A 25154-nucleotide genomic window follows, 5' to 3' on the forward strand; every position below is an offset into this window, starting at 1 on the left:
TACGTACAAGATACCCAGGCATCGACCCGAGCGCTTCAGGCGCCCGTCGATGGTTCGACGCGGTCTGGAAGCCGTGGCGGCGGCATCAATTTTTTTATTTATTTCGATTCGACGGCACACGAAGCCGGCCCAACCCCAGGACGGACGCGCCACAGCCGACAGCGACGCATGCGTCGACACGCTCTTGTGGCTGCGGCCCACGGCATCGCCACGTCGCACCCGTTTGGGGGTGTTTTTATTTTTATTTTGTTTTTTTCTTCTACTTCCGCCGTCCTCTCACACAAAACGGAGGTGCCCGAAAAAAGACGAAATAAAAAAAAAAGACTAAACCCGCCGGGATATTGGGCACGAATCCTTTTTTTTTCCCCACCGCTCCCGTCGTGGACACAGAGTTGCGGTCTGGGACGATCGCATCGCTCCGCCCTAATTGGCCGAACCGGCTCGCGAGTTGTCATTTCGAAGCCTGCCCCCCCGGTCTGTCCCCCCCCCGGGACTCTCCTCGTCTTCAACCACGAGGGTTTTATTAATCCGAACGATACACCTCGGAACTCAGAACCGCAACGGAGTTCCACCGGGGGGGGTTGGACCACTCCTCCCCCATTGATACCAAATTGAGACGATTCCTTTTCATTTCTTTTCATTTTGTACGGTTGACTCTTCTGTCGGTTTTATTCTGTCTTGTCTTGGGGGCGGCCATTTTTTATTTTTCACCCTTCATGCGTCTCGTTTTTCGAGCAACTTGATTGGTTGGCAGAGGGCGGTTTACACAAACGGATTCGGGGTGGAAGGGAAACAAACCGGAACACGGCGTACGGGGGGTGTGGTAGAGAGGGAGGAGAGAGAGAGAGAGAGAGAGAGATGTGTTTGCTACTTTGTGTAATAAAAACAAAATGAATCCCTCTGTTGTCAAACCTGTTTTGCCTTTCCCCTCTTGTCTTGCGTCTCTTTTTGGGGCTGCTTGGCTTTTTTCTTTTATCGGAATAACTAGAACCTAGAGAGGTTTTTGCACGCGCGCGACCTTTTTGTTTTCACATTTCGTCTTGTGTTGTTCTCGCCCGCGTAGTTTTCATTTGTCGCTTCTAGTTTGTTTTCACCAGCCGAATCAGAGGGAACCAAGATACAGAGAGAGCCAGTCAGAAGAAAAGAAAAAAAGGACCCTGTTTCGATAGTAATGGACGATTATGATCTAAGAAAATCGACGGGGTACTCCGTCCTCCCCCGAAAGTGACAAGTGATCTGCAACTACGGACTCTGGCTGTTGTTGTTGGCTGTTGTTGTTGTTGTTGTTGCTGCTGGCTACTACTACTGCTATACTATACCGCGCTACGCTACGTACTGGGGGTGTACTAACTGCTACGCCCCTCGGCCGCATGTGTCGATGCCTTGCTGACGCCAGACCAGGGGGGGCGCCGCGGCCGCGGTGACTCAACTCGGCCCGCCAATCACCCCATTGCCTCGGCCAACGACACGGCCACCCGACAAATTCCCAGTTTCGCTGTTCCTCCGTCTTACGTACACCGGCTGGGCGAGGGAGGTGGTCGTGTGTGTATGCACGGGGTGCGAAGTTGCGTCTACATGATCAGGGAAACAAGAGGAGACGGATTGTATTTTTTGTTAGCCCCACTGCCTACGAGACTCTTGTGCTATCTGAAGACAGTGGGTAGGCTATCAGTTTTGTTGCGTAATCGACCACTTGGCGAAGACGTAGGATGATGAGGAGCGAGTGAGTCTTGGGTTTTGGTTTCCGTCTGCCTGTTTACTATACCAGGCAGGCGGGTTGTCGTCAGTCACGCACGCGCATGTACCCTGCCCAACTCGACGCACCTGTCAGCCTGGACTAGACCACAGAGACCGCGTCAACTCCTCTATTCAAGAAACACGAACACTATTCAAGGCGACTTTCTTTTTAAAACGGCGGAGTTTGGCGGAGGTAGGCGGCGCAGGGATGGGAGTGCAGGAGAGGCTTGGTCGACGAAGGGAGTTGCCGTGTCACTGCCGTCAGCACGCCTGTCTACCTGTCGTTTTCCCGTCTTTTCTTCACTCCTTCCATCCTTCCATCCTTTCATCCTTGTGTCCATCGCAACTAGATCTTACTCATTCCCCCGTTCTGAAGAGCGGAGAGGGGGGAGAAGCGTGGGCGGTGTGGCCTCGTTGCTGAGAGAGGTAGGTGAATCCTCCACGCAACTCCCACATCTCTCCACCCTTTCGCCGGTCGATACCCGCGGGCTTTCAGAGTTAATAGCCCTGGCGTTGCGCGGTCCCGGCCGGACAGGACTATGGTCTATGCCACAGTCCTGTTGGCGGTTTCGTCACGTTGGGAGATGATGCCGTGCAGTTCCGGGAAGAAAGAAGGAAACGAAAGAGCCCTACGGAAATAGTATACGATTGATGGCCGTAACCCCGTGAGAGGAGTTGCTGTTGCCGGGGGTTGGCAGCTACTTTGATACTCGAGGAAAATCCATTCTTCAATTGAACCTGTTGACGTGCCACCATGCATGCCTCATCCCCGTCTCCGTCTCCTCTCATCGCCTGCGAAAGAAATTAAGTGCTCTGTACCCCGGCCGACTTTGAAGAGTCTTTTTTCTCTTTCTCAGATCCAGCAAGGTCGGTTGGAGCATGTCTGCGGCAAGGCAGGAAAAGAGTTGTGGTATCAGTCAGCCTCCCGGCTGCGGACGGACAAACAAGCACGAAGCAAACAATCCTATGCCAATAGCCGGCCGCGGGCACCTACACACACTCTCTCTCTCTGTGTGTGTATGCCTGTGTGTGTGTGTGTGTGTGTGTGTGTGTGTCCAGCATCAGCTAACCCCAACTAACTCATGCCGCCCCATCTAGAAACCAACCTGTAGCACAAGCACGCCCGTCAACAGCCTGAATACAGCCCGGCTCCCTGGCTCCCCGCTGTAATATATGGTTGTGCTTTCGGGAGTATCAAAGTAGAGTGACCCCAGACTTTACCCGCCGGGACGACGTTTGGCCAACGTGAGCCGATAGCTTCGGGTGTAGAGAGCCCAACATCAACATCAACATCAACATCAACATCAACACCAACACAACATCAACATCAACGCCAACATCAACGCCAACATCAACACCAACACAGTAACAACCCGGCCCATCCCTCCAAGATCACAAACGGGAAAAGAGTATTAAAATCATTCTTCCCCGAACTTGTAGTATTATCCCGCACACTTCCGTTCATAGACTATGAACCCTCGCCACCTCTTCCCCTCTAGAACAACCCGAGCGCTCACAGCAGGGGTTGCAAATATCGGCGGGTCTTGATATGCGATGAGTAAGAACGAAGGACAACAATTCCGAAAAGTCGGAGCCGCTGACAGCCGCTCTACAACGAACAGCCCACGCCCTCGTCGAGAAGCAAGTAGTAAGCGGGAATAGCCTATCTACACCAGCCGCCGTCCTGGCAATAGCCTTCTTTCCCAAGGGCCCCCCGCCGCCAACTCCAAAAGACACAGCGAGTCAGCGCTCCGCGTCAAATACAAGACAGAAAAATGATATACCAAGTACCATGTCCCCAGGCCACAGTAAACCCCCGCCGCCAGGTAGATGCGGCCGTGCTGCCACCATCGCCTCAGCAGCCGCGCCTCGAGGTTCTGGCCAACATTGCGTACAACTCCCATCCGTCGAGAGTTGCTGTTCGGTTGTGCCATGTCCCCGCCTACCTGATAGGCATATTACACTTACCCATCATACCATGCATAGATAGTACGGCAGGTCACCCAGGACCACGTGCTCGAGCCACAAGCCCGCACAGACATACAGAACCCATCCCTCCGGGCCCCGAGTCATGCATTTGTCCGCGGCCATTCTCTCTCTCGTCCATCTATCCGCGTATCTTTGTTTTTCCAGAGGTTAAGTTAATTAACTGCTCAACCCAGACCGGGAAGGGGCCAATACATCACATCACGCAACTCGAGCGCGAGTGAGCTAGCGAGCTAGCGAGCCAGTGGGGGTGGCCAGCGGGGATCGGGTCGGATCATCACCACGACATGCATTGTTTTTTAAAGTTCTCGTCATCGTTCGTGATCATGTTCTTATTTTTTTTATTTCTCGTGGTTTTGAAAAATTAAGACTTCTCTCAAATATGTTCGGGCGTTCGGGGCCCAGTCGGTCTCTATGGTAGAATAATAATGAAAAAAAAGGGGGCGGGGGGAGGCGAGGTGGTAGAAAACAAAACACCATCCTCCCCCCCTATAAACCCCCCTCCACGACGGGTTCGACCGCGTATAGCCAGCCCATCCCAGTTCCGTTAAAACCTATGCTTCGTACAAATACACACGCTCTCTTTATCGGGAAAATAGTATTTCTCTTTTCGCTCGCAGGGAAGAAAAAAACGCCGCTTGACCATATGTACCTTTTTTTTTCTTTCGTTTTTGTACCCTTTCCCCCCTAAAAAAGAAAAGGCCGGCGCGGCTCATTTACTCATTCCGCGCCGTCTTTTCGTCTCCCGCCTGTTCGTTGGTCGTGGTCTCCTCCCGTATCGAGTTCTCCCGCGAGACGCCCCTCCTGACGTTGTTGTTGTTGGTGTTGGTGTCCGAGTCGGAGCTGTCGCGGCGGTTCCTGCGGTCCGCCGGCGACCAGTTGGCCGCGATGCCGGCGGCCACGATGCCCGCCATGACGGTCGGGGCGCCGAGCGCCGAGTTGGACCGGCTGCGGGAGCTGCGGGAGCGCTTGCGCGAGTCGGGCGTCGCGGCGGCCGCCACGGACCCGAAGCTGTCCTCGCGCGTGGGCGTCGACGGCGACTTGATGGAGTTGCTGCGCGAGTGCGACGGGCTGCGCGAGCGCGCGAACGTCTCGCGCGGGTGCTGCACCGCGAACTTGAGGTTGTTCAGGCGGCCGCCCTTCATGCGCTTGATGAAGGCCAGCTCGTCGCGCACGTCCGACAGCGGCGCCGGGTACATCTCGAACTGCTCCTCGTCCGACACGGTCAGGCCCGGCACCGAGTCCTTGGCGCGGCGCTTGAGGTAGTCGGGGATGAGGCGCTCGATGAGCGCGTCGGGGATCAGCCGGATGATGACGCCGAACGGGATCGAGATGAAGCCCAGGATGATGGCCATGGCCCACTGCGTGCCCGTCTGGCCCTCGTCGGCGATCTGGAAGGCCGCGCCGCCGACGAAGACGATGAGGATCTGCCCTCCGATCATGATGGCGCTGATGGCGACGAAGAAGTAGTTCTTGGTGAGGCCCTCGAAGATGTTGAAGTTGTTGTCCAGGCGACGGTTGCTGCGGTCGTGTTAGTGATCACGGGGGAAAACTCGCGAGGAGACACTGGCAGAGGGGGTTCAACTTACTTCCACTGGTTAAAGATCTGCATCCACACAAAGGTGTTGAAGACCAGGGTGGCGATCTGCTCGTCGGGGATCGACTCGGGGCCGGGAACGATGGCTTCCTTTCCGTAGAAGAGCATAAAGGTGATGGCCAGCTGGTAGACCGCCTGGCCGAGGATCATCTTCCACATGGTGGTGGTGATGATGGAGGCGTTGCGCCTCTCGGGCTTCCGGTCGAGCACGCTGTCCTGGGGCGGATCCGTGGCGAGGGCGAGGGCGGCGAGCGTGTCCATGATGAGGTTGACCCACAGCAGCTGCACGGCCGTCAGGACCGAGGTGCTGCTGACGGCGGTGACGAAGGTGAGGAGGACGGCGGTGACGTTGACGGTGAGCTGGAACTGGAGGAAGCGCTTGACGGCGTCGTTGACGGCGCGGCCCCACTTGAGCGCCTTGACGATGGAGTTGAAGTTGTCGTCCATGAGGATGATGGACGAGGCCTCCTTGGCGACCTCGGTGCCGGCGATGCCCATGGAGAAGCCGACGTCGGCCGTCTTGAGCGCGGGGGCGTCGTTGGTGCCGTCGCCCGTGACGGCGACGATGTCGCCGCGGGCCTTGAGCCGCTTCACCAGGATGCGCTTGTCCTCGGGGCTGGAGCGGGCGAGCACGCAGAGGCGCGGGATGATGGCCTCCTGCTCCGACTTGGTCATGTTGCGGAACTCGGGGCCCTCGAGCACGATGCCGTTGGGCTGCAGGATGCCGCACTCCCTGGCGATGGCCTCGGCCGTGAGCTTGTTGTCTCCCGTGACCATGCGCACCATGACGCCGGCCTTCTGGCAGAGCCTGACGGCCTCGGGGACGCCCTCGCGCAGGGGGTCCTGGATGCCGACCATGCCGACGAAGGCCATGCTGCGGAACATGAAGTCGAAGTCGATCTCGTTCTTGTCGCCGTCGACGCGGCGGGCGGAGCGCGGGGGCCACTGCTCAAAGTCCCGGTAGGCGATGCCGATGGTGCGGAGGGACCGCGACGCGTACGCGTTGATGAGGGTGGTGACGGTCTCGAAGTTGGCCTCGGTCATCTGGGCGAGGGTGGCGTCCTGGGAGGGGTCGCGGAAGATCTGGGTGCACTTGGCGAGGACGATCTCCGAGGCGCCCTTGATGTAGAGCCTCGCGCGCCCGTCCGGCAGCTGGACGACGATGCCCATGCACTTGCGGCCCGAGTCGAACGGGATGAGCTGGAGCGTCGTGGCGTTCTCGCGCTCCTCGGCGACGGGGCCCATGCCCAGGAAGTCGCGGGCCAGGAGCAGCAGCGCCGTCTCCGTCTTGGAGCCGACGTACGTCTTCTCGCCGTCGACGTCGCCCTCGAAGGCCGTCGAGTTGAGCGAGATGGAGTTGACGAGGATCTCCTTGACCGGGGCGCTGAGCATCTTGGCGAACTCGCCGATGGAGACCGAGTCGTCGAGGGCGGCATCGGCGTCGGCGTCGGCGCCGCCGCCGGAGCTCGAGGGCCGCTGGCCGCCGCCGAACCGGTGGGTGGTGCCGACGGTGCCGGCGACGACCTGCATCTTGTTCTGCGTCAGGGTTCCCGTCTTGTCCGAGCAGATGGTGTTGGCGTTGCCCATGACCTCGCAGGCCTTGAGGTGCCTGACGAGGTTCTGGTCCTTGAGCATGCGCCTCGTGGCGAAGGACAGGGCGAGGGTGACGGCGAGCGGCAGGCCCTCGGGCACGGCCACGACGATGATGGTGACGACGGTGATGACGATGTTGATGAAGTCCTGGCCCTTCTGCGCGGGGGTCACGGAGGCGGGCTGCTTGGGGAGGCGGACCAGGAACTCGATGAACAGGACGATGAAGAGCAGCAGGCCGGCGGCGCCGCCGAGCTTGGCAATGTACTCGGCGATGATGTTGAGCTTGGACTGGAGCGGGGTGACCTCGGGGTCCTCGTCCAGGGCCATGAGGGTCTTGCCGAAGGACGAGTGGATGCCGGTCGAGGTGACCATGAAGGTGCCGACGCCCTCCATGATCCTGGCGCCGGACTGGATGAAGGGGTCCAGCTTCTTGGCGTCGTCGCCGTTCTGGATGGCGGCGAAGACGTCGTCGCCGTTGCGCTTCTTGATGATGTCCGACTCGCCCGTGGCCTGGGACTCGTCGCACTTGACGTTGAAGCCCTCGATGAGGATGCCGTCGACGGGGACGAGGTCGCCCGGCTCCAGGTGGACGACGTCGCCGGCCAGGAGCTCGTGCACGGACAGCTCCACGGTCTTGCCCGAGCGGATGACCTTGACGTTGCGGTCCTTCTTCCTCTTGTTCAGCTTGGCGAACTGCCGCTCCTTGCTGTAGTCGTTGAGGGAGCCGACGATGACGACGATGGCGATGGCGACGACGATGGCGACGCCCTCGACCCACTCGACCTTTGGCTCGTCGGCGGCGTGCGGCAGGCCGACCGTCTGGTAGATGCCGATGGCGAGCGAGACGACGGCGGCGGCGGTCAGGAGCATGAGGACCTTGTCCTGGTACGTGATCCACATGAGCTGGAGGAGCGTCTTGCCCTTCTTCTCGGGGATGCGGTTGTCCCTGAAGAGGCGCCTGCGGTCGGCGAAGCCCTCGTCGCCGTGCTTGGCGTGGTGGCCGCCCGGGGCGTGCGCGGGGGCCGCTGCCGGGGCGTCGGCCGCCTCCTTGAAGTCTCCGGACGAGCGCACGTGCCCCGTCGCCTCGCCGAAGGACACCCTGCCGTCGAGGTGCGCCTCGTCCAGGCTCAGGCCGGCCTTGCGGTTGCTGCGCAGGCCCTTTTCGATGCCGACGAGGCCGCCGAGCGCATAGTACGCGGCGAGGCTCTTGGGGTTGAACATCTTGTTCAGCTGGCCGGGGGTGAAGGCGAAGGGGTTGTTCTCGGCGACGAAGTCGGCCTCGCTGCCCTTGTCCGGGGTGAGGGCGTTCTCGTCGTTCATGATCTTGTCGTTGGACGCGGGGCCGGGCTTCATCGTCTTCTCGGTCGACTGGCTCAGCACGGCGATGGTCTCGCCCTGGGACGACATGTCGTCCGAGTCGATCGAGTTCTGGCGGGACCGCAGGTTGCTGGGCACGGCCAGGAAGGCGGGGCCGGTGCCCCTCAGCGTCGCGACGGGACTCGACACATTGTGCGGGCTCTGGGGTCGGCTGCTGTCCTTGGCGTCAAAGGACGTGTCGGCGCGGAGCTTCGGCTTGGCGGGCTTCTCCTGGTACGCGGCGGACCACGGGGCACCGGCGCCCTCGGGGACGGTGGTCGGGCTGATCCCCTCGTCCTTGGGGGAGATGGGGGAGTGGGACGGTTCCCTTTGGGGGTCCTGGGCCATGTCTGAAGCAGGATTCGGGGTGGTGGCGGTGGCAGAGGTGTCTATGGTGATTGTCGGGCTGGGAGGAAACGGGACGTCAGTTCTATACTCGGGGTCTTGGGAGGGCCGGGCCAGCAGAAGGGAAGGGGGACACAGGGTGGCGGCCGAGGACGTACGCTCTGTTTCTCCGCTGCGGCGCAGGGCCGTCGGACGGGGAGGAGTTGGGGTCCATGACTCCGGGTCAACCTCAACACAGCCGCCCTGGTGCGGCGTCGTCTCGTCGGGGGGCGAGGCAGATGGAGGGCGCCAGCGTGGTGGACGAATTAGGTAGCGCGAGGCTGTGCTGGTAAGGCAAGATACGGTAAGGATGAGGAGGAGGGGGGGAGGCAGCCGGGCGGCGAAAGGAGCGACAAGTGGTGAATGGGCTGGCTATAGCTATATTCGAAGATATAGAGAGCGAGGTCCGGTGCTGGACGTGGTGGTGGAGGTGAACAACGTGGGCGTTGTGGGCGGTTTGTATTAGGGACGGGGGGTGCGACTGGGCGCGTGTCGTGGTGGGATATCGCGAGGCGGGACGTCGTCGTCGATGTCGTTGTTCGTCGTCGTCGGCTTTCGGCGTCGATGATCGGGTCCGGTTGGATGAGAGAACCGGTACGTCACGTAACGTACGTAGTACAGAGGGACGTCGATGATGGGACGGGCTGGAGGGTTTATGTGCAAGAGAAGACTTGGATTCGTTTCGGTGGCGCAAGCTCTCCCTCTCTCTCTCTACATGGCGGCAGGCGAGGCAGTAGGCAGACAGGCGAAGCAGAGAAAAGAGGAAAGAAGGAGTGAAATGGAGAGAATGACGGGGACGCGAGGTTCGTTTCAATCCTGAGCCAAGACTGCCTGGTGTGTGAGAGAGAGAGTGAGCGAGAGAGGGCTCGAGTTGGTTAGGATGAGCTTTTCCCATCGGGCTGGGCCCTCCCCTGGTCGCCAGCAACAGCCAGCGGCAGCGGCCATGGGCATGGCAATGGCAGCGAGCGGTTTGTGTTCCAGTGCCACGACCGGGGCAGCGAACACACACACCAAAACACACAGGCGGAGAGTCACCACACCACACCACACCACACCATAGCAATCCAATCCATACCACGCCTCTGAGAGTTTGGATCTCCAACATGTGGTGCCAAGAAACGAGGCAGTGCAAAGAAGTACACCTCATTGGGCGCTGGCGAGGGCCACACAGGGGCAGGCCGGCGGAGGGATGACGCTACGCCGGATGAAGCCTAGCGCGTCCGAAGTGCTTGGGAGGGGTCCCAGTAGCTTGTCGGGAGAGGCCCTCGTCGCGGGCGGGTAGACACAAGTACCATTGCTGCCTATTTGTGCGGTGGCCAGGCCCATCGGTACATGGCCGATACCTGCGGCGTCCTGCTAGTGCGCCCCCCGTCGGTGTTCGTTGCGTGGGGCCCAGCCCGGCCCCGTGTGGGGCGCATCCTCTTTCACACGGTACCATTTGTACCTGGGCGTTGCGTTGCGCTGCGTTGCTTTGCTTTGCTTCGTTTCCCTTCCTTTCCTTTTTCCTCTCGCTACCCGGCCGTGGTTAATTACTTTTATTGCTTCCCTGAGTTGTGCATGTCCCCCGTCTCCTTTGCTGACGTTATGCGCCGCCGAGTCAATCTTAAATCTCTTCTCTTGTTCCATCATGGCCATGTCATGTCATGCTATATACCTATGTATATGCCACGGCATATTATGTCCTCCCACACGTGTGCTATTATTATTGCTGTTGTTGATGTTGTTGTTGTGTAATTATTGGCCATCCGTGCTCTATATTCGTAACTAGAGCCCCCCTCTATCCCTTTCTTCTGCGGACTAGATATATACATATACATATACAATATACATCTGCATCTACATCCACATATACCAGATACTACTGCAGTAGTATACGATGCGTAACCGGGTGGGCTCGTTGGCCCGGGGTGTTTGGTTTTTTCCCGCAACGCCATGAATCAAGACGCCGGTTGGATGCCATTGCCCGTCTCTCCTCCTGGCTATTCGTATCAACCGAACGGATACTCGCGCTCCACCAGTCCACTGCTGGCGCCACCTCGACTCGACAACCGCGGTTCTGTGCCTCTGCCTCTGCCTCTGCTTCCAGAAGTCCCTCCTCGCGCCGCATCTAGGGTAATTGTCTATCCGCTCTGTTGCCTTGGCCCCCCCCCCCCCCCTTCCTCATTCCCTCGCCCACTCCTGGCGGGTAGGGTGAATAGGCATGCCAGGGGCCGAGTCTGACTGCACTGCTCGTACATGCAGTAATGACAGCGCTCCAGATACAGACGGACAGACAGGCAGGCAGACAGCCTGCTGCCGCAATGGGATGCGATGCGGCCGGGGTCCACGCCCGACAACCACCCTCAATCCTCGAGGCTGAGCGCCAGGTTGACTGTGACGCCCGGCTGCTTACCTGTCCGTACTACGCGGCAGCCTTTGTGCTTTGGTCAAAGAATCCGAGCTACCTTCTCAAAAACACCCCCAACGTGGCCTGGCACGCCTTGGCTGAGACTGTTAGCCGCCTCGCGGATAAGCCAAACTCATACGGCCATGGCTATGGCTCAATGGCTCATGGCCTATGACCCATGGCTGGCTCGTGGCCCAAGGGTCCTGCAGTCCTCGAAAAGCTTAAGCTTAACATCGCCGGTCCCGATCACGCATTATGCTCTCCCCCTCCCCTCCCATGCTCTCCTCTGACGAGTCAACCGTCTCTCAACCATCCCGCATCGCCACGTCAGGGACCATAGGGAGACTTCCAAAGCCCGGTCTGTGTACAGTGCGGCAGGCTGTGGCAGATCGGGGGGGCTAGAGGCAGGATGACGGATTACAATGGCGAGACGGCGGCCAAGGATCGACGGGATCGAACGCCCCCCCTCCTGCGTCGAGAAGCTTTTTCTTATTTTTTATGTTTATTCGTGCAACTCCAACAAGCCAGCCAGCTAAACCAGTCTTACACCCCCGAAACCCTCGAATCTTTCCCCTTCCTTTCTTCTCGCGTCCCCCCGCACTTTTCTCATGCACGTCGGCTTTTCCGCCGCCCTGTGCTTCCATGGCTTTTCCATGCAGCATAGCATGGAGCAGGCGTTCTTGAGAGGCGCACCTCCAAGACACGCGCGCTCTCCCTCAGACACCGCTGCCGTATCACATCTGGGCGGGCTGATATGCCTTGTCTTGTCTTACCCTCTGGCCCGTCTTGTCTTGTCTCGTCTGGGCCTGGGGTAACCAGGGATCATGGAGAGAGAGAGTAATTTTTTTTCCCTATCTTTCTTCATTTTTTCGAGCAAGGACGTGCCTGGTCGGGACGAGTTCAGACCGTCGCGGCCCCCCCCATGAAGTCATCTTTTCTGCGAGTGACGGGATGCATGCCACAGACGCACACACACACACACACACACACTCGCACCCACACACACCCACGCACATCCCATCTCACGTTAATTGGGCCATTCTTACAGAGGGTGCCTGGCTGAGTGCCTCGGCCGAACCCCAAGAGAGTTGCCAATCACGGAATCCATCAGCAAGTGACGCCCGCCCGATGATTACTACTCCGCAGAGGGGATGGCGAACACGGACGGGCACAACACACACCTCGCTCTGCCACCTACGTATACCGCGGAGCACACGCAGAGGGGAAACCCTCCCGCCCCCGTCGCGATGCGCGTGTTGGCTTGCCCAGTCTGGCAGGTCGGGACCGATGTGGTTGATTGATACGACGAAAAGAAAAAAAGTGCCTCCGCCACCCCTGTCCACCCCCCCAGCACCCCCAGCACCGTCGGGCGATTTTTTTTATTTCTTTTACTTCTCTTTCTCTCCTCTTCCCGGTACTACGTACGAAAGGGTACAAGGTAAGCTTTTGCTAGGCACAGAGTTCGACGGTGGGGCGCAACAGCGACAGATGCCAAAACGCCAAGGCAATCTTCATGCCAACGGGATGGGGCTCTTGGAATTGCGTTTGGGTTTGCATGGCCGGGCCCTTGCCTTATCTCGGGAGCGCCAACGACAGGGAAGAAGGCTGTTTGGCATTCTGCGAGCGCCGTCCTCGTCCTCTCCGGCATCTGCTGTCCAACGACGCGACACAGGACGGGACAGCAGAGAAGTCAGGGAGGAAGGGGATAGCGAGAGCGAGAGAGAGAGAGTGTGTGTGTGTGATAGAGTACGGCCAGAGCACTGAATTGTAAAATACCAAAGGTTCATTGGCAGCAAGCCGTGCACAATGACGCCCGTCCGGGACGAACAGAAATGGCGAGCCTCACACCACCAGAAACCCAAAAGGCGCAGAGAAGTGCGGCGTGCCTCTCGGGGCGCCTGGCCGGCGGCAGTCCAAGTCTGCCTCGTCGCATCAGCGGGCACCGGCGGGCATCGATCTGCCTGCGACGCTGTCGTCGTTAGTGTGCATCCTTCTCTCATCTCATTTGACGGGCTACTTTGCAGTCCTCTACTGTGTGTGTGTGTGTGTATACCATCCATATATCATATACCATATACCATACACCACATACCACACACAGTATGCCATCGGACAGAGGAGAAGAGCTATTCGCCCAGCCCAAACCGACGACGACACCCACGGAGAAAACCCCGGGCAAAGGCGTGCGTGCACCTCGGGAAGTGGGCGCGGGCCAGGCGAGACGCCAGCGCCGTGCCCAATGGTCGCTTCGGGCACAACCACCATCACCACTGCCATCTGAATATCACGTCCCCTACACACTCAAACCACCGACAACGGGGAAAGGGGGGGTGTTCGTGGAGCGGACAGCTGGGCATTGCGCAACCCTCAATCCACATTCCATCGCATCGCCGCCAGCGACGAGCACTGGACAGACAGCAGCAACAAGAGACGACCGCTTGGCGCTCGTGTGCTCGGTGATGCCAAGCCAGCGCCCGCCAAATTGCGACGGCGGCCAACGTCTGTTGAAATAGGACGAAGGTGTCAAAACAGTACACACCCAATTTCCACCCTCTGATTGCTCGATTCGCTGAATCATGCCCGCGAGGGGGACGGGAGAGAGACCCCGTATCCCGTCCTCGTCCTCGTCCTCTATCTCCTCTCTCTCTCTCCTTCCTCTCTCTCGACCCTATTTTCCTTCTTTATTCTGCTTGGTTCACTTCCATCTCGCCCTCATCTTGTTATAAATCCCTCTCCACGGCCAAGCCCGCTCGTTTGTTTTGGCGCCCTGCGCCTGTTCGCTCCGGAATGGCGGTATCCACTAGTTAATTCCCTTACCGACATGAGAGCTGGAGGCATTCGGGGCCCCTTGCCGAATCGGACCGCAGGGGAGGGGAGGGGGGGAGACGGCGCCACGGGGGGGTCTAGATCCTGGGGCCTCTCTCCTCTGGCGCGCTCCACGAGCCAGCCCACACCCCAATCCGCGAAATGCCAAAACCTGCTGTCCTCCTTGTCGCTGGGCCCCCCGTCTATCGGTGGCAGTCGGTCGGTTAGTCAGTCGGCCTCCATCGCATTGACTCGACTGGACTCGACTCGCCAGGGAGCCGTCCGTCCCTGTCATGTATGTACATGTATCCGCCGACGATCATCACATCGTTCCACGGCTTCTAGTGTATTGCAGGCTGGCGGCCAGCGGGCCCAGAATATTGCCTGGAATGCGTTGCCGGAACCGTCCGCGGAACGAATGCCTGCCGGTCTCTCGAATACCCAGTCTCTGGCTTCGCCCAGTCTCGGGAGTCGCCCAGTCTCGGCATCCTCTGCGACGGCAAAAGGACCAGAAACAAGCTCTGGAGATTTGAGACCAGCCGGTCCCCGGGACTGTCGTCCCAGGTCCAGCGCATCCCCAAGAAAAGAAGAGTTGCCCACGGCGCCAGGGACAGACAGACAGACAGGCAGACAGGCAGACCAGCTCGTCGTCCCGACATCCCCGTCCGTGTAGTCAACGCAAACCCAGCTGGCGGCCTGGCGGCTAGTGCAGCTGGCCCGGCGCCCCAGCATCCGGGAGCCGACGAAACATCGCGTCCAACCACTGCCCTCATGCACCGTCCACCAGCCGGCCTAGGCCTCGCCCTCCCCCCTTCCCCCGCACAAACAACGCCGGCCGCCTCGCGGACAGAGGGGACGAAAAAGCATGAAGCTCGCGATCCTCGTCCAAAGGTTACTTTGTCACGTATTGACTCGCCCGCCGCCCGCGAACCGCCCGCGCCCAATAGACCCCTTCGCCCCCCCCTCCAACCCTCTCGCCTGGCCTCCCGGAGAAAGCCTCGCCGCCTGTCAAGTTTCGCCCGTGGCATCGGGGTCCCAGTCGCATCGCCGGGCCCCGCAGCCTCGACTAACACGCGCCCAGCATGATCTTGGCCGTCCCCTCCCTCAGGCTTTGGGCGGTGATGCAAAACCCCCAGGCCGCAACGGCATGCCGCAAGAGGCGGGCATGCGAGCAAAAACAAGACCACCCTCGCCTCTTTTGCTTTGCTTGCTTGCCCGCCCATAGACCATCGAAACGAGTAGCGCAGCTCGCTTAGTGCAGTCGGCGCATCGGAATGGGCCAACCGGCTCTCGCGCCGGCCATCGACGCAGATCGCATTGAGGCTGAGCAGCTCGGAGACAAGTGCGAGCCCTCCCTCTCTCTCCACGCAACCACCACAGCAAGCGTTGGGAGAGAGGGAAGAAAAAAAAAATCACACGTATACCGGGTAAGTGGCAATCCCCTCAACCAACGAATATCCCTCCCCTCCCCTTCGTGCCACATGTCACCGCCATCAGCCCCCCCCGGCGGCCTCTGCGGGTCAGTAGACGGTTGCGGGCGGGGGACTTGCTTCGGTGGCAGTCACGATATCCAATGACGCCGTCATCGAGTCTCCTCCCGTCCCCCGACACATACATGTGATGTGAAATGCGGTCCCGGTCGAAGTCCGTTGTCAAGACGCAACAAAGAGGAGCGAGCCCCCAGCAGTCACCTCAACGAGCGAGTCCCCCCCTCCCCTGCCAACGCAGTCGCCCTCAGCTCCCCCATTGAGGCTGTGCCTGTCAACCGGTATTGTGTTTTGTTTGATTTGCGGTGTGTGTTTCATTGCACCCGCCGGGCGTGCAAACGTAAAACGTAAATGTGCATCCCGCCGCCGACTATTGCCATTGGCTGCGGGGCCCGTATTGCCAATAGCTCCGACGGTTCTGGTTCGCCCGCCCAGCGCTACGCTACGCCGGGTTCCATGCAGATTGCGTTGGACGCTCGAATTGTGCACTCGAGTTGTCCGTTCAGCATGCCTGGACATGACGTCTTGGGAAAAAGAAAGAAAAAAGGGACAGAAAAGAAAGGGGAAAGGATGCAACAAGGAGAAAAGGGCTCCATTTGAAACCTAGTTTTATTTTATTGTAAACATCTTGCGACAACCTCGCGTGCGTCGTCCCCGTTACAGGCTTGCCGCCATATACAAGTCGAACAAAAGAAAATTTAAAAAGAGAAGGAAAAAAAAGGTACACCCTCTTGGCAACGCTTGGCAGGCATTGGATACTGTGCCTCCCGTCGACAAACATCCCGAGGGGCCAAGAGTCTTAGTTCCCGCTTGCTTGGCAGGGAGATCGCACGTCTTGGCGATACAACATCGCGGGAGTCACGGGGTCACGGGAGAGAGAGGGAGAGGGAGAGGGAGAGAGAAACCGTCGACGACGACGACGAGAGAAGGCGAGGCGTTTTGGGGGTGCCCGCGGTGGCATCATGAACTTTTGAGTCGGCTCCCCGCCCGAGTAAGTATGTGGTTGTTCGTAGTCGGCGGTGTTCTCACCACCACCAGCTTCAACATGCATCGCCGTGATCATTGCCGTGATAACATGCTTCTATTCTCCGAACCCGTGTATTCACAACGAAATATCGATACTGCCATCTTCTATATGCCTCCTTTTTGTTTCTTCTTATTTTGTACGCCTCGTGACAAAGTCCATCCTTAAAAACAATACCCCTCCAGCCGCTCGCATCTCCGCCTCCCCTCCAACCCCAACCCGAACCCCAAACCAGTAACGCCCTCCATCCTCGCCATCCAAACCAGCCCCCTTTCTTCCCCCTTTTCTTTTTCAACTATTCGGTCTCATTGATCCGCGATGGCCTCCCTCACCGCCTCCCGAGTTCGACCTGCCTGACGTGAACCAGCCCCCCGGCCTCACCGCTGCCCCCGGCGCCCCCGGCAGCGGCGGCCGGCTCGACGCCGAAGAAGCCGCCGACCGCCGTCCGCAGCGCCTCCTCCCAGAACCCGGCCACCACGCCGCGCAGGTCCCCGCCCGTCTGCTTAAAGTCCGGGAACGAGTTGACCTCGAGCAGCCACGGCCGCGCGTCGGCGTCGACGAGGAAGTCGAGCCCAAACACCTCGAACCCGTTGCCCAGCGGCTGGAAGTGCACCGTCATCTCGCGCGCCGCCGCCTCGAACGCGTCGCCCGTCACCTCGCACACGCGGCCGAAGATGCCCTCGGCCGTCTCCGCCGACAGTCCGCCGCCGGAGACGAGGTCCCAGAACTGCTTCACCGGCGGCAGGCCCGTCTGCCCCGCGCCGCCGCCCTGCAGGCACGTGTTGGTCAGGTGGCCATCGAGGTCCGCGTCCTCCCACGGCGCGCGGTACGCCTTGCCCGCGAACAGCGCCAGCATCGGCCGGTACACGTAGACGTCGAGGCTGCCGACGCAGAGCACGTACGTGCGGATGTGGAACTTGCGCGGGTCGTCGGCTAGCAGCAGCGGCGGGTGGATGTACGGCTGCACGACAAAGTGCCGCAGGTGCGACGTCGTGATGTAGTCGCCGCCGCCCCCTCCTCCTGTTCCGCTCTCTCCTTCTTCGTCTTCCTCCTCCTCGTCGTCGCTGTCCGGCCGCTCCTCCTCCCACTCGTCAAAGATGCCCTGCAGCTCCTCCGTCGAGCTGAACAGCCGGATGCCCTGCCCGCGGTCGCTCATGCCGGGCTTCAGGATCCACCACTCCCTCTCCGCGCCCGCGTCCTCGCCCGCCGCCTCGTTGCGGCCCATGCTCTCGCGCAGGTCAAACGCCTCGACGAGCGCGTCGTCGAGGAACTCGGCGTAGTCGACCTCGAAGTGCTCGCCGCGCTTGACGTGCGCCGCGAGCGCCGACCCGGGGTGCTTGGCCGCCCAGTGGTCCACCGTCGCCGAGAGGTAGTGCTTGCGGATCAGCGCCTTGCGGATCACGTAGCTGTTGACCAGCGCCGTCGATGCGTGCGCCGCCGCGTGGTCGAAGTCGAGCGCCTCGTACTGCGCCACGTGCAGCACCCGCGCGTCCGGGGCCGGCAGCGCCGCCGCGAGCGCGGGCGGCGCGTCTGCGTCTGCGGTCGAGGGGTCGGCCTGCGGCGCGGGGAGCAGCGAGTACGCGCCCGGGAACAGGCGCGCCATGGCCTCGAGGATCAGGGGCTGGACGTACTCGTCGCCGTAGTCGATGATGGCGTAAAAGTTCGGGTTCGAGGGGTTGGCGGCGGAGACGGCGTCCGACTTGTCAGCCGGCGCCGGGGCGGTCCTGACGGGCAGCTCGGTCGGGGGAGCGGCGTGGTCCTTGGCGGCATCTTCCGCCGGAGCGCTGTCACTACAGAGAAGGAGGCGTAAGAAAACGTTCCATCATGTATTTTGTTTCTTTCTTTCTTCTCTTCTGCGGAAAAAAAAAGCGTCTTGAGAGCGTAGAGTTACATGCCGGGCTCGCCGATGCCCCCCCTGTTCATCTGTCTTGCTCGTCTCTCTTCGTGCCTCTCTGCTGCTGCATGCTTCATGTGTAAAAAAGTAAAAACCGAAAGAAAGAAAAAAAGAATAACCCCGTCATACCCGGCTTCGTCGCCATATCATATACTTCTCATCAGGGTCTCGGCTCTGTTGCCACGGCCTCTCTCCCCGCGTCTCTCGAAATCGAAATCCAAGGGCTCGTCACTTACAGAATCAGCTCCTTCTGGTGGAGGTGCTGGGCGGGGTGCCAAAAGTTGGCCTTGAGCGGCGTCACGCTGTAAAACACCACGTCAGCATCAACACACACGCATCATCATCCGCCGACATGTCACCGGCGGGACCGGGAGACCGTACCTCGTGAAGCCCTCCTTGACGGCCCACCCGTCGTTGCCGGGCTCCGCCTCCTCGACGCTCTTGTAGACGTCGGTGAACCTGGGCGCCCACTTGAAGTGCTTGTGCTTGTGCCCCTTGCGGGCCTCGCCCTCGGCCGTCTTCGGCTCGCCGCCCTGCGCCTCGCCCCCGGCGCCCTCGCGGATCCTCTGCTCCTCGGCGCCCTCGTCGCCGGCCTCGTCCTCGATCTCCTGGAAGCAGCTGCCGTCGCTCCAGTAGTTCTGCAGCATGCCGGTGAAGAGCGTCTTGTGGCCCTCGACGCCCTCGACGAGCGGCACGTTGACGCTGTACAGGTCGACCTCGTCGCCGGCGGGCCACTGGGCGTACAGCTTCTCGATGACGCGGACCGAGTGGCGCGCGGCGCCGGCGATGACGACGGGGTCGTGGTTGCGCGAGAAGAAGGCGTAGCTCAGGGCGACGGCGCGGCGGCGGCACACGGCGGCCTCGAGCGCGCCGCCCAGGGTGCCGGAGCTCAGCGCGAAGACGGCCGTCGTGTTGCGGCCGTAGTTGGGCCCGCTGACGACGAGGTCGATGGGGCCGCGCTCCTGGAAGAAGTGGTGCAGGCCGATCTGCACGCACGACGCCGGGGTGCCGTCGACGAGGATCCACTCGTCGTCGGCGCCGTCCGGGGACGGCCGCGACGACGTCGTGCCCTCGGTGCCGAAGAGCCCGGCGGTCGACGGGCGGTAGTACAGCGGCTTGACCGTCTGCCCGATCATGTGCGCCTTGCCGATCCAGGAGCGCTGCGTGTGCGGGAGGCAGACGGAGACGACGTGGCCGGCCTGCTGCAGCTCGTGGATGAGGGAGTGGACGTAGGGGGACGACTCGGGCGACGGCGGGCCGTCGTCGTTGGTGAGGAGGATATGCATCTTGGCGTTTGGCGGGTGTGTTGTGAGTGAGTGTGTGAGTGTGTGTTTGAGAGAGTGTGAGTATGTATGTGTGTGAGGGGTGAGAGAAAGAGAGAGAGAGAGGTCTGAGAGTCGAGGATTTTCGGGATTGGGAATTGTTTGCCCCGCGGCAGAAATAGAGACGGGCGGGACGGTGACCGACGGGAACCGCTAGACCTCGCAATGACAACAACCGAAAGACGGCCTTGGCTGGGACGGAGGAAGGCTCGGAAACTGCAGGTCGAGGGTAATGAATCCCACCGGTGATGAGTCGTGAGTTACCTAAGTGTTTGTCTTGGAGAGGAACTCGACGAGGGCCAAGACGTGAGGTGCAAAAAGTGGGATGGAGGGGTTGCAATAGTGGGGCAGGTTGACGTTTGTTTGGACACGGGGCCATCCCCGGCGCCCGCTCTCGGAGGAGGAGACGCGGGCGACGTCGGGCCCTTCGCTTGCGCCATACGTGATCGGGCTCCTCCGCTTACATGAGCATTCTGGGCTGGCTGGTGTAGGTGGTTGACTCGGCGCAGAAGATACCTCACCCTGCTTGTCACTCGGCACTCATCATGTCAAATTCACAGCAAAAAACGGCACACAAGTCATGGTGTTATGGAGAATCGTTATTGTCCCAATCTGCAGCTTTTGGGGAGCCGGGCACGGCGCTCTCATACACTCAAAACCAATCCTTCACTTCATACAGGCTAACCCAACGCCAATGCCCAGTTCCTTCCTTGCAGGCTTCATAAAAAAGGTTTCCCCCGAAATCCGTGGGCCAAAAACAAAGTCTACTCGAGTTAAAATGAGACGTCCCGCCGTAGGTGCTATGAGTAGCACGTGGCCGACTTGTCTCCAGTCCAGAAAGTAAAATAACCATTACACAAAAGCCTATCAAGAATTGTGCTTCCTCGTCCCATAGTCCCGACTGAAGAAGCAGACCCGGACTCCAACTTGTCCGGGGATGCAAAGAAGGATACTCAAAAGTTGTCTTGGTGCAACAGATCAAGTGCGAGCTCGCTTGGTGGCCGGCGCTGCAAGGTCGTCTCCCGCGCGCTTGGCAGCTGTGCTCTCATGGCGGTTCTTGACACGCGGCCAGTCGTCAAACGGACTCTGTCCGCCCTTGCGCTTGATCGGGGTCGCTTCTTCCGCCTTCAGGCCCGATCGCGTGGTGCGTCTGGTGTCGGGGGGAGTTGCTGTCGGGCCGAACTTGGGCGCTTGAGGGGTTGACGGGCACTCATCCTGGACCTCGACTGGCGTCTGCGGGACTTCCTCCGCCATCTCCGCCTCGTCCTCATCCTCGAGGATGTGGTCCTCGATGTCGGTTACGGCTTCCTCGTCCTCAAGAGTAGAGCCGGTGGCAGGTGCCTTTGGCGCCACCGGGAACAGCAGACGGGGCTTGATGGAAGAGCGCGTGAGCGGTCTCCGGAGTCGAGACTCGCTCGCGCTGCCCTCGTCATCCTCTTCATCCTCGGGCTCAGCGAACTTGCGGAAGATCTTCTTTCCTCGGCTGCGATAAAAGTTAGCTTCGCTCTTGGCGTGCGTGGGCGACGACGGTAAACTTACAAAACATAGACCATGCCATCCTCGCGCTGAAGCGCCTCGTCGACGGCCTGGGCGGCTTCTCCCGGAACCGCAACCTTGCGCTTGCTGCGACGGCGCGGGGGCTCGCGGTCGATGGTGGCGCTACCACCGTAGAACGGGTTGTCCGTGCTCGTGTCGGCTTCGGGAATGCGGTCTTGTGAGTCGGTGAAAATGGCAATCTGCTCCTCGACTTCCGTGGCGGTGAAGCTCTCTAGCGAGTTTCCCGAGTACTTCTTCGGCACCCGCTTCGCTTTGGGGGTGGCCAGCGCCTCCTCTTCCGCGGCGAACAGGTTGCGCGCGACGGACTTGATTTGGGCCGTCTGCTTCTCGGTAGGCGCCTTCTTGGGCGTCTTGGCCGGCGTGGGCAGCATGCCGGACCTGCGGGTGGCGGAGGAGGTGTGGGATTGGCGGCCCATTCTGTCGGTTCCGAGCGATGAGGAAGCTTGCGATGAGCTCTCGGCGGCGAGAATTCCGGAAGCTCTCCAGACGGAATCCTGAGCGGGCTGGCGCCTCTTCTGAGGGGTCGGGGCTGGCGAAAGGATGGAGGCGGTGGTGGAAGGTGCGATGGACTTTCGGGTTGTTCGTGGAGGAGTGCGGTGGGATGGAGGTTGCGGCGAAGGAGTTCGGTTTGCAGCTCGACGAGACGAAATACGCGCCGACTTGCGAGGAGAATAAGGCTCCCAGTTGTCGCTCCAGCCGTGTTTGGGTGTTGGTGGTGTTCGGATGGAGGAGGGAGGAGGTGAGGGTGTTGATGCTGCGAAGGTCGCCATTTTGTGTAGGATAGGGCAGGCAGGTAGCCCTGATACTCTAGTCTTGATGCACCGTCACTTCCTATTCAGATTCCTATGGATTCTCCAATTGCTCATTCATGCAACTCCGGTCCGGGTGACGAATGCGCGCAATTGTTCTGGTCGGGGCCGCAGTGGTGGTACGGACGAGGCGAGGAATGAGGTGATGATACGGTGAAGGACTCGGGACGGACTCTGGCGGCGGGAGTGCTCAGAGCTAGGCGGACCTGATGGATTTCTGAGATGCTAGGCAGTCGCAAAGAAATAAAAAAGGGGTGAGTTTGCGATGGCTCTGGTTGCTCTGGCTACAAGTGATGCAGGTGAGATGTGGATGTGTGGAATGGATTGACGTTCGCGATCATGGGGCGGCAGTTGGGGGGGATGCAGGAGGAAATGGGCGAAACGTGGGAGGAGGCTGGAGCTGGGAAATGCAATGGCTGGGTGAGGTGAGGTGAGGTGGGCAGCCCAGTCCTGACCCTGTGTGCGGCGCACCAGCCCCAGCCACCCCGTTTTGCACCTCAGTGAGGCTTGAGAGGGTATTCAAATTAAGCGAGTCCCCACTTTGTCGTGCGGGGACGCGTCGGCTACACAGAAGACGCGAATTTTCGCGTATGTAACAGTGAGCCGGCAGACGACGCTATCTTCTGCAGGGGTCGCCTGCTGCCCCTCACACATCCCACATTTTCCCCCAAACGGCCGAGCACCTCCAATCTGAAAGTCTCAATCTATCAACAAATAACGTCACCCTCGTCCGGCGCCTCGCCTCGCTTCCGTCCCAGGCACACACGGGCCAGACCGCCCCTCCCCCCGACCGAACCGTCCTTCGACTCATCCGCAACACGTGGAACAGCAGCCAAGTAACCGAGCAAGGCACTCCTGAGCCACAAGCGCTACTGCACACCCGCAGCCGGACCCCGACCGTCATGGCCGACCACCACATGGACGACTCCTCCATCATGGACGACTCCCTCACCGAGGACATCTGGGCGTCGCCCGGCCCCGGAGGCGAGACCACCACGCCGTCCGATCGGCCCAAGACCCCCAGAACACCAAAGACCCCAAAGACTCCCAAGACCCCCAAGACGCCCGCCAACCAAAACACCACTTACGACAGAGAGGCATCCCTGCGGAAAGAGCTGGACGGTGTGCGCAACATCAATGCTGCTATTGAGGGCATCATCGGCACCCTCGAAAAGGCCAAGGGCAATATGAATGTTTGTTGCCCCGCCCGGTACCGTTGTGACATGTCTCCGGCTGACCTCCTCCTTACAGACCGTCGGCGGCACCGTCTCGAACGCCTCGACCCTCCTCAACACCTGGACCCGCATCCTTTCCCAGACCGAACACAACCAACGGCTCATCCTTAACCCTAATTGGCGTGGCGCAAGCAACGACCTGGTAGAGATCGAGGCCGAGACGCTCCAGAGGCAGCAGCTTGCCGAGAGGCGGGCGGCCGACGAGGAGAGGCGACGCGAGGCTGCTCGTCGCAAGCGAGAGGAGGACGACGAAGAGCGGCAGAGGCAGGCGGCGGTCGGCAATGCGCCGCGCGGCCGAGGAGTCTCCCGCGGGCGGGTGCGAGGCACGACCTCGACCACCCGCGGCCACGGCTATTCGAGTAGCACGTCGAGGATCGGCAGGGGCGCACCTAGCGTCCGGGGCGCATATCGGGGGCGGGCCAGAGGCACGGAATAGGAGGACGGAATAGGAGGACGGACGAGTCTGGTAGTTTGTGCATGAGTACCGATACCCAAATATGCATTCAGGCGGTCGGCCGCAGGCTAGCTTGGCCTATTTCTTCTTGAAAAAGTCGCTCATCTTCTTCATGCCCCTGGTGTTGACCTTTTCCAGAGCCTTGACGCCGCGGCTTTGGGTGGCCTTTTTCTTCTTTTCCTCCTCCAATTTCCTCTTCTTCTCGGCTCGCGCCTCCTCTTCCTCCTCGTCGAGCATGCGCTTCCTGGAGTAGTCGGCCATGGACCGGGACGAGGCGGCCTCTGCGCGGAGCTTCGTGAGCCGGACCAGGTATTCGTCCAGCGGCGAGAAATCGACGGCCGATGTCTCCTTGTCGACCAGCAGCTCCTTGAGGGTCGATGCCATGCCCGGCGCGACGTAGCTCGAGCATATGAAACCGAACGCAATCCTCAGTCTCTGCAGGCTGGCCACCTCGTCGGATGCTTGTGTTGCGCTGACGACAGTCTCCTCGGCCGCCTCGCCCTTGACAGACGTTGCGGCTGTCGAAGCATCTGAGACGGCCGTCGTCGCGCTGTCTGCCGTCGCGACGGAGGACTGAGACTCGCCAGACTCGGCGGTCTCCTTGGCCTCCACAGGCGCGGCTTGTGATTTCTGGAATTGAAGGGGCGCTTCCAAGGTTTTCTTGACGAACCTCTCCTCCATGCTGGCGGGAAGGCTGTTGGAGGTCATGGAACGCGCCTTTGAGAGGATCTGGAGAACGAGCTTCTTCTCGCTGAGCCGGTACATCTTCTCGTCGCCGGCGTCGACGGTATCGCAGACTGCTTCCATCCGCGATTCGAGGAGGGCCCGGGTCTTGGGACACCGCAGAGCCTCGGCCATGTGTGACGACGACGTGGACACGGCGTCGAAGTGGTCGTCGCTGGAGAGGAAGAGGCGCTTCGTCTCGGACGGCTTGGCGTTGGCGGGTCCAAACAGGCCGGGGACCAGCAGGAAGAGGGGGTCAATCGGTGTCCCGACGAAGAGGTCGGCGCCGTTGGTGACCTGGGCCTCGGACGGTGACCCGTCCTTGGAGTCCGACTCCTCCAACGTGCCGGCAGACGTCTCAATCATCCAGCTCCTGGGCGTAGTCTTTGGCGCAGTAATCTTTGTGAATTCGTAGATGCCCGTGTCGGGGCAGAGGAGGTAGCGTGTGGGCTTCGAGTAGCGAGGGTTCGGCAGAGAAACTATCCGAGCCTCCTTGGTGGCCTTCTGGGGGATGATGAAAAGCGTGGGAGCGTTGGACGACTCCTCTGGCAGGGTGTATTTGGCCGTCGAGGAGGCATTGCTCGACTCGGTCTTTGCCGCCGGCGCGGCCTTGGTTGCTCTGGTTCTCGCCATGGCTGGCGTTTCTCTTTCCAATGGCAAGGTCCTCGATGTGCTGGTAATGTGCTGGTAGTGGTAGCAGCGCTGTCCAAAAAACCCAAACCTAAACCAGATACCTGAATACAAAAGGGGGCCGGCCAATTGGCTTTGTTCCTGGAGAGCAGAAGTAAATACGTCGAGAGCGAAG

General features: G+C 60.3%; 5 protein-coding genes across 5 annotated transcripts; 1 reads left to right on the forward strand and 4 right to left on the reverse strand.

Moving 5' to 3' along the window:
* Nucleotides 1-4439: 4439 nt before the first annotated feature.
* EsH8_X_000191 (uncharacterized protein) lies at nucleotides 4440-8828 on the reverse strand (the record flags this gene model as incomplete). Its single annotated transcript, XM_083274279.1, has 3 exons — nucleotides 4440-5244; nucleotides 5313-8675; nucleotides 8773-8828. 3 exons carry the CDS (start codon nucleotides 8826-8828, stop codon nucleotides 4440-4442), a joined length of 4224 nt encoding a protein of 1407 aa, XP_083119671.1.
* A 7855-nt stretch (nucleotides 8829-16683) lies between these two features.
* EsH8_X_000192 (SurE domain-containing protein) lies at nucleotides 16684-19535 on the reverse strand (the record flags this gene model as incomplete). The annotated part of the gene is made up of 3 exons (XM_083274280.1): nucleotides 16684-18145; nucleotides 18486-18551; nucleotides 18631-19535. The coding sequence occupies 3 exons, from the start codon at nucleotides 19533-19535 to the stop codon at nucleotides 16684-16686; spliced, it is 2433 nt and encodes an 810-aa protein (XP_083119672.1).
* Nucleotides 19536-20549: 1014 nt separating this feature from the next.
* EsH8_X_000193 (uncharacterized protein) lies at nucleotides 20550-21898 on the reverse strand (the record flags this gene model as incomplete). Its single annotated transcript, XM_083274281.1, has 2 exons — nucleotides 20550-21054; nucleotides 21111-21898. 2 exons carry the CDS (start codon nucleotides 21896-21898, stop codon nucleotides 20550-20552), a joined length of 1293 nt encoding a protein of 430 aa, XP_083119673.1.
* Nucleotides 21899-22839: 941 nt separating this feature from the next.
* On the forward strand, nucleotides 22840-23608 carry EsH8_X_000194 (DASH complex subunit Duo1-domain-containing protein; the record flags this gene model as incomplete). The annotated part of the gene is made up of 2 exons (XM_083274282.1): nucleotides 22840-23130; nucleotides 23189-23608. The coding sequence occupies 2 exons, from the start codon at nucleotides 22840-22842 to the stop codon at nucleotides 23606-23608; spliced, it is 711 nt and encodes a 236-aa protein (XP_083119674.1).
* Nucleotides 23609-23704: 96 nt separating this feature from the next.
* EsH8_X_000195 (ribonuclease H2, subunit B) lies at nucleotides 23705-24982 on the reverse strand (the record flags this gene model as incomplete). Its single annotated transcript, XM_083274283.1, has 1 exon — nucleotides 23705-24982. The coding sequence occupies one exon, from the start codon at nucleotides 24980-24982 to the stop codon at nucleotides 23705-23707; it is 1278 nt and encodes a 425-aa protein (XP_083119675.1).
* Between the last annotated feature and the right edge of the window lie 172 nt (nucleotides 24983-25154).

This window comes from Colletotrichum jinshuiense, chromosome 10 (assembly GCF_051148585.1).
Source record: "Colletotrichum jinshuiense chromosome 10, complete sequence".
Classification (NCBI taxonomy): Eukaryota; Fungi; Ascomycota; class Sordariomycetes; order Glomerellales; family Glomerellaceae; genus Colletotrichum; species Colletotrichum jinshuiense.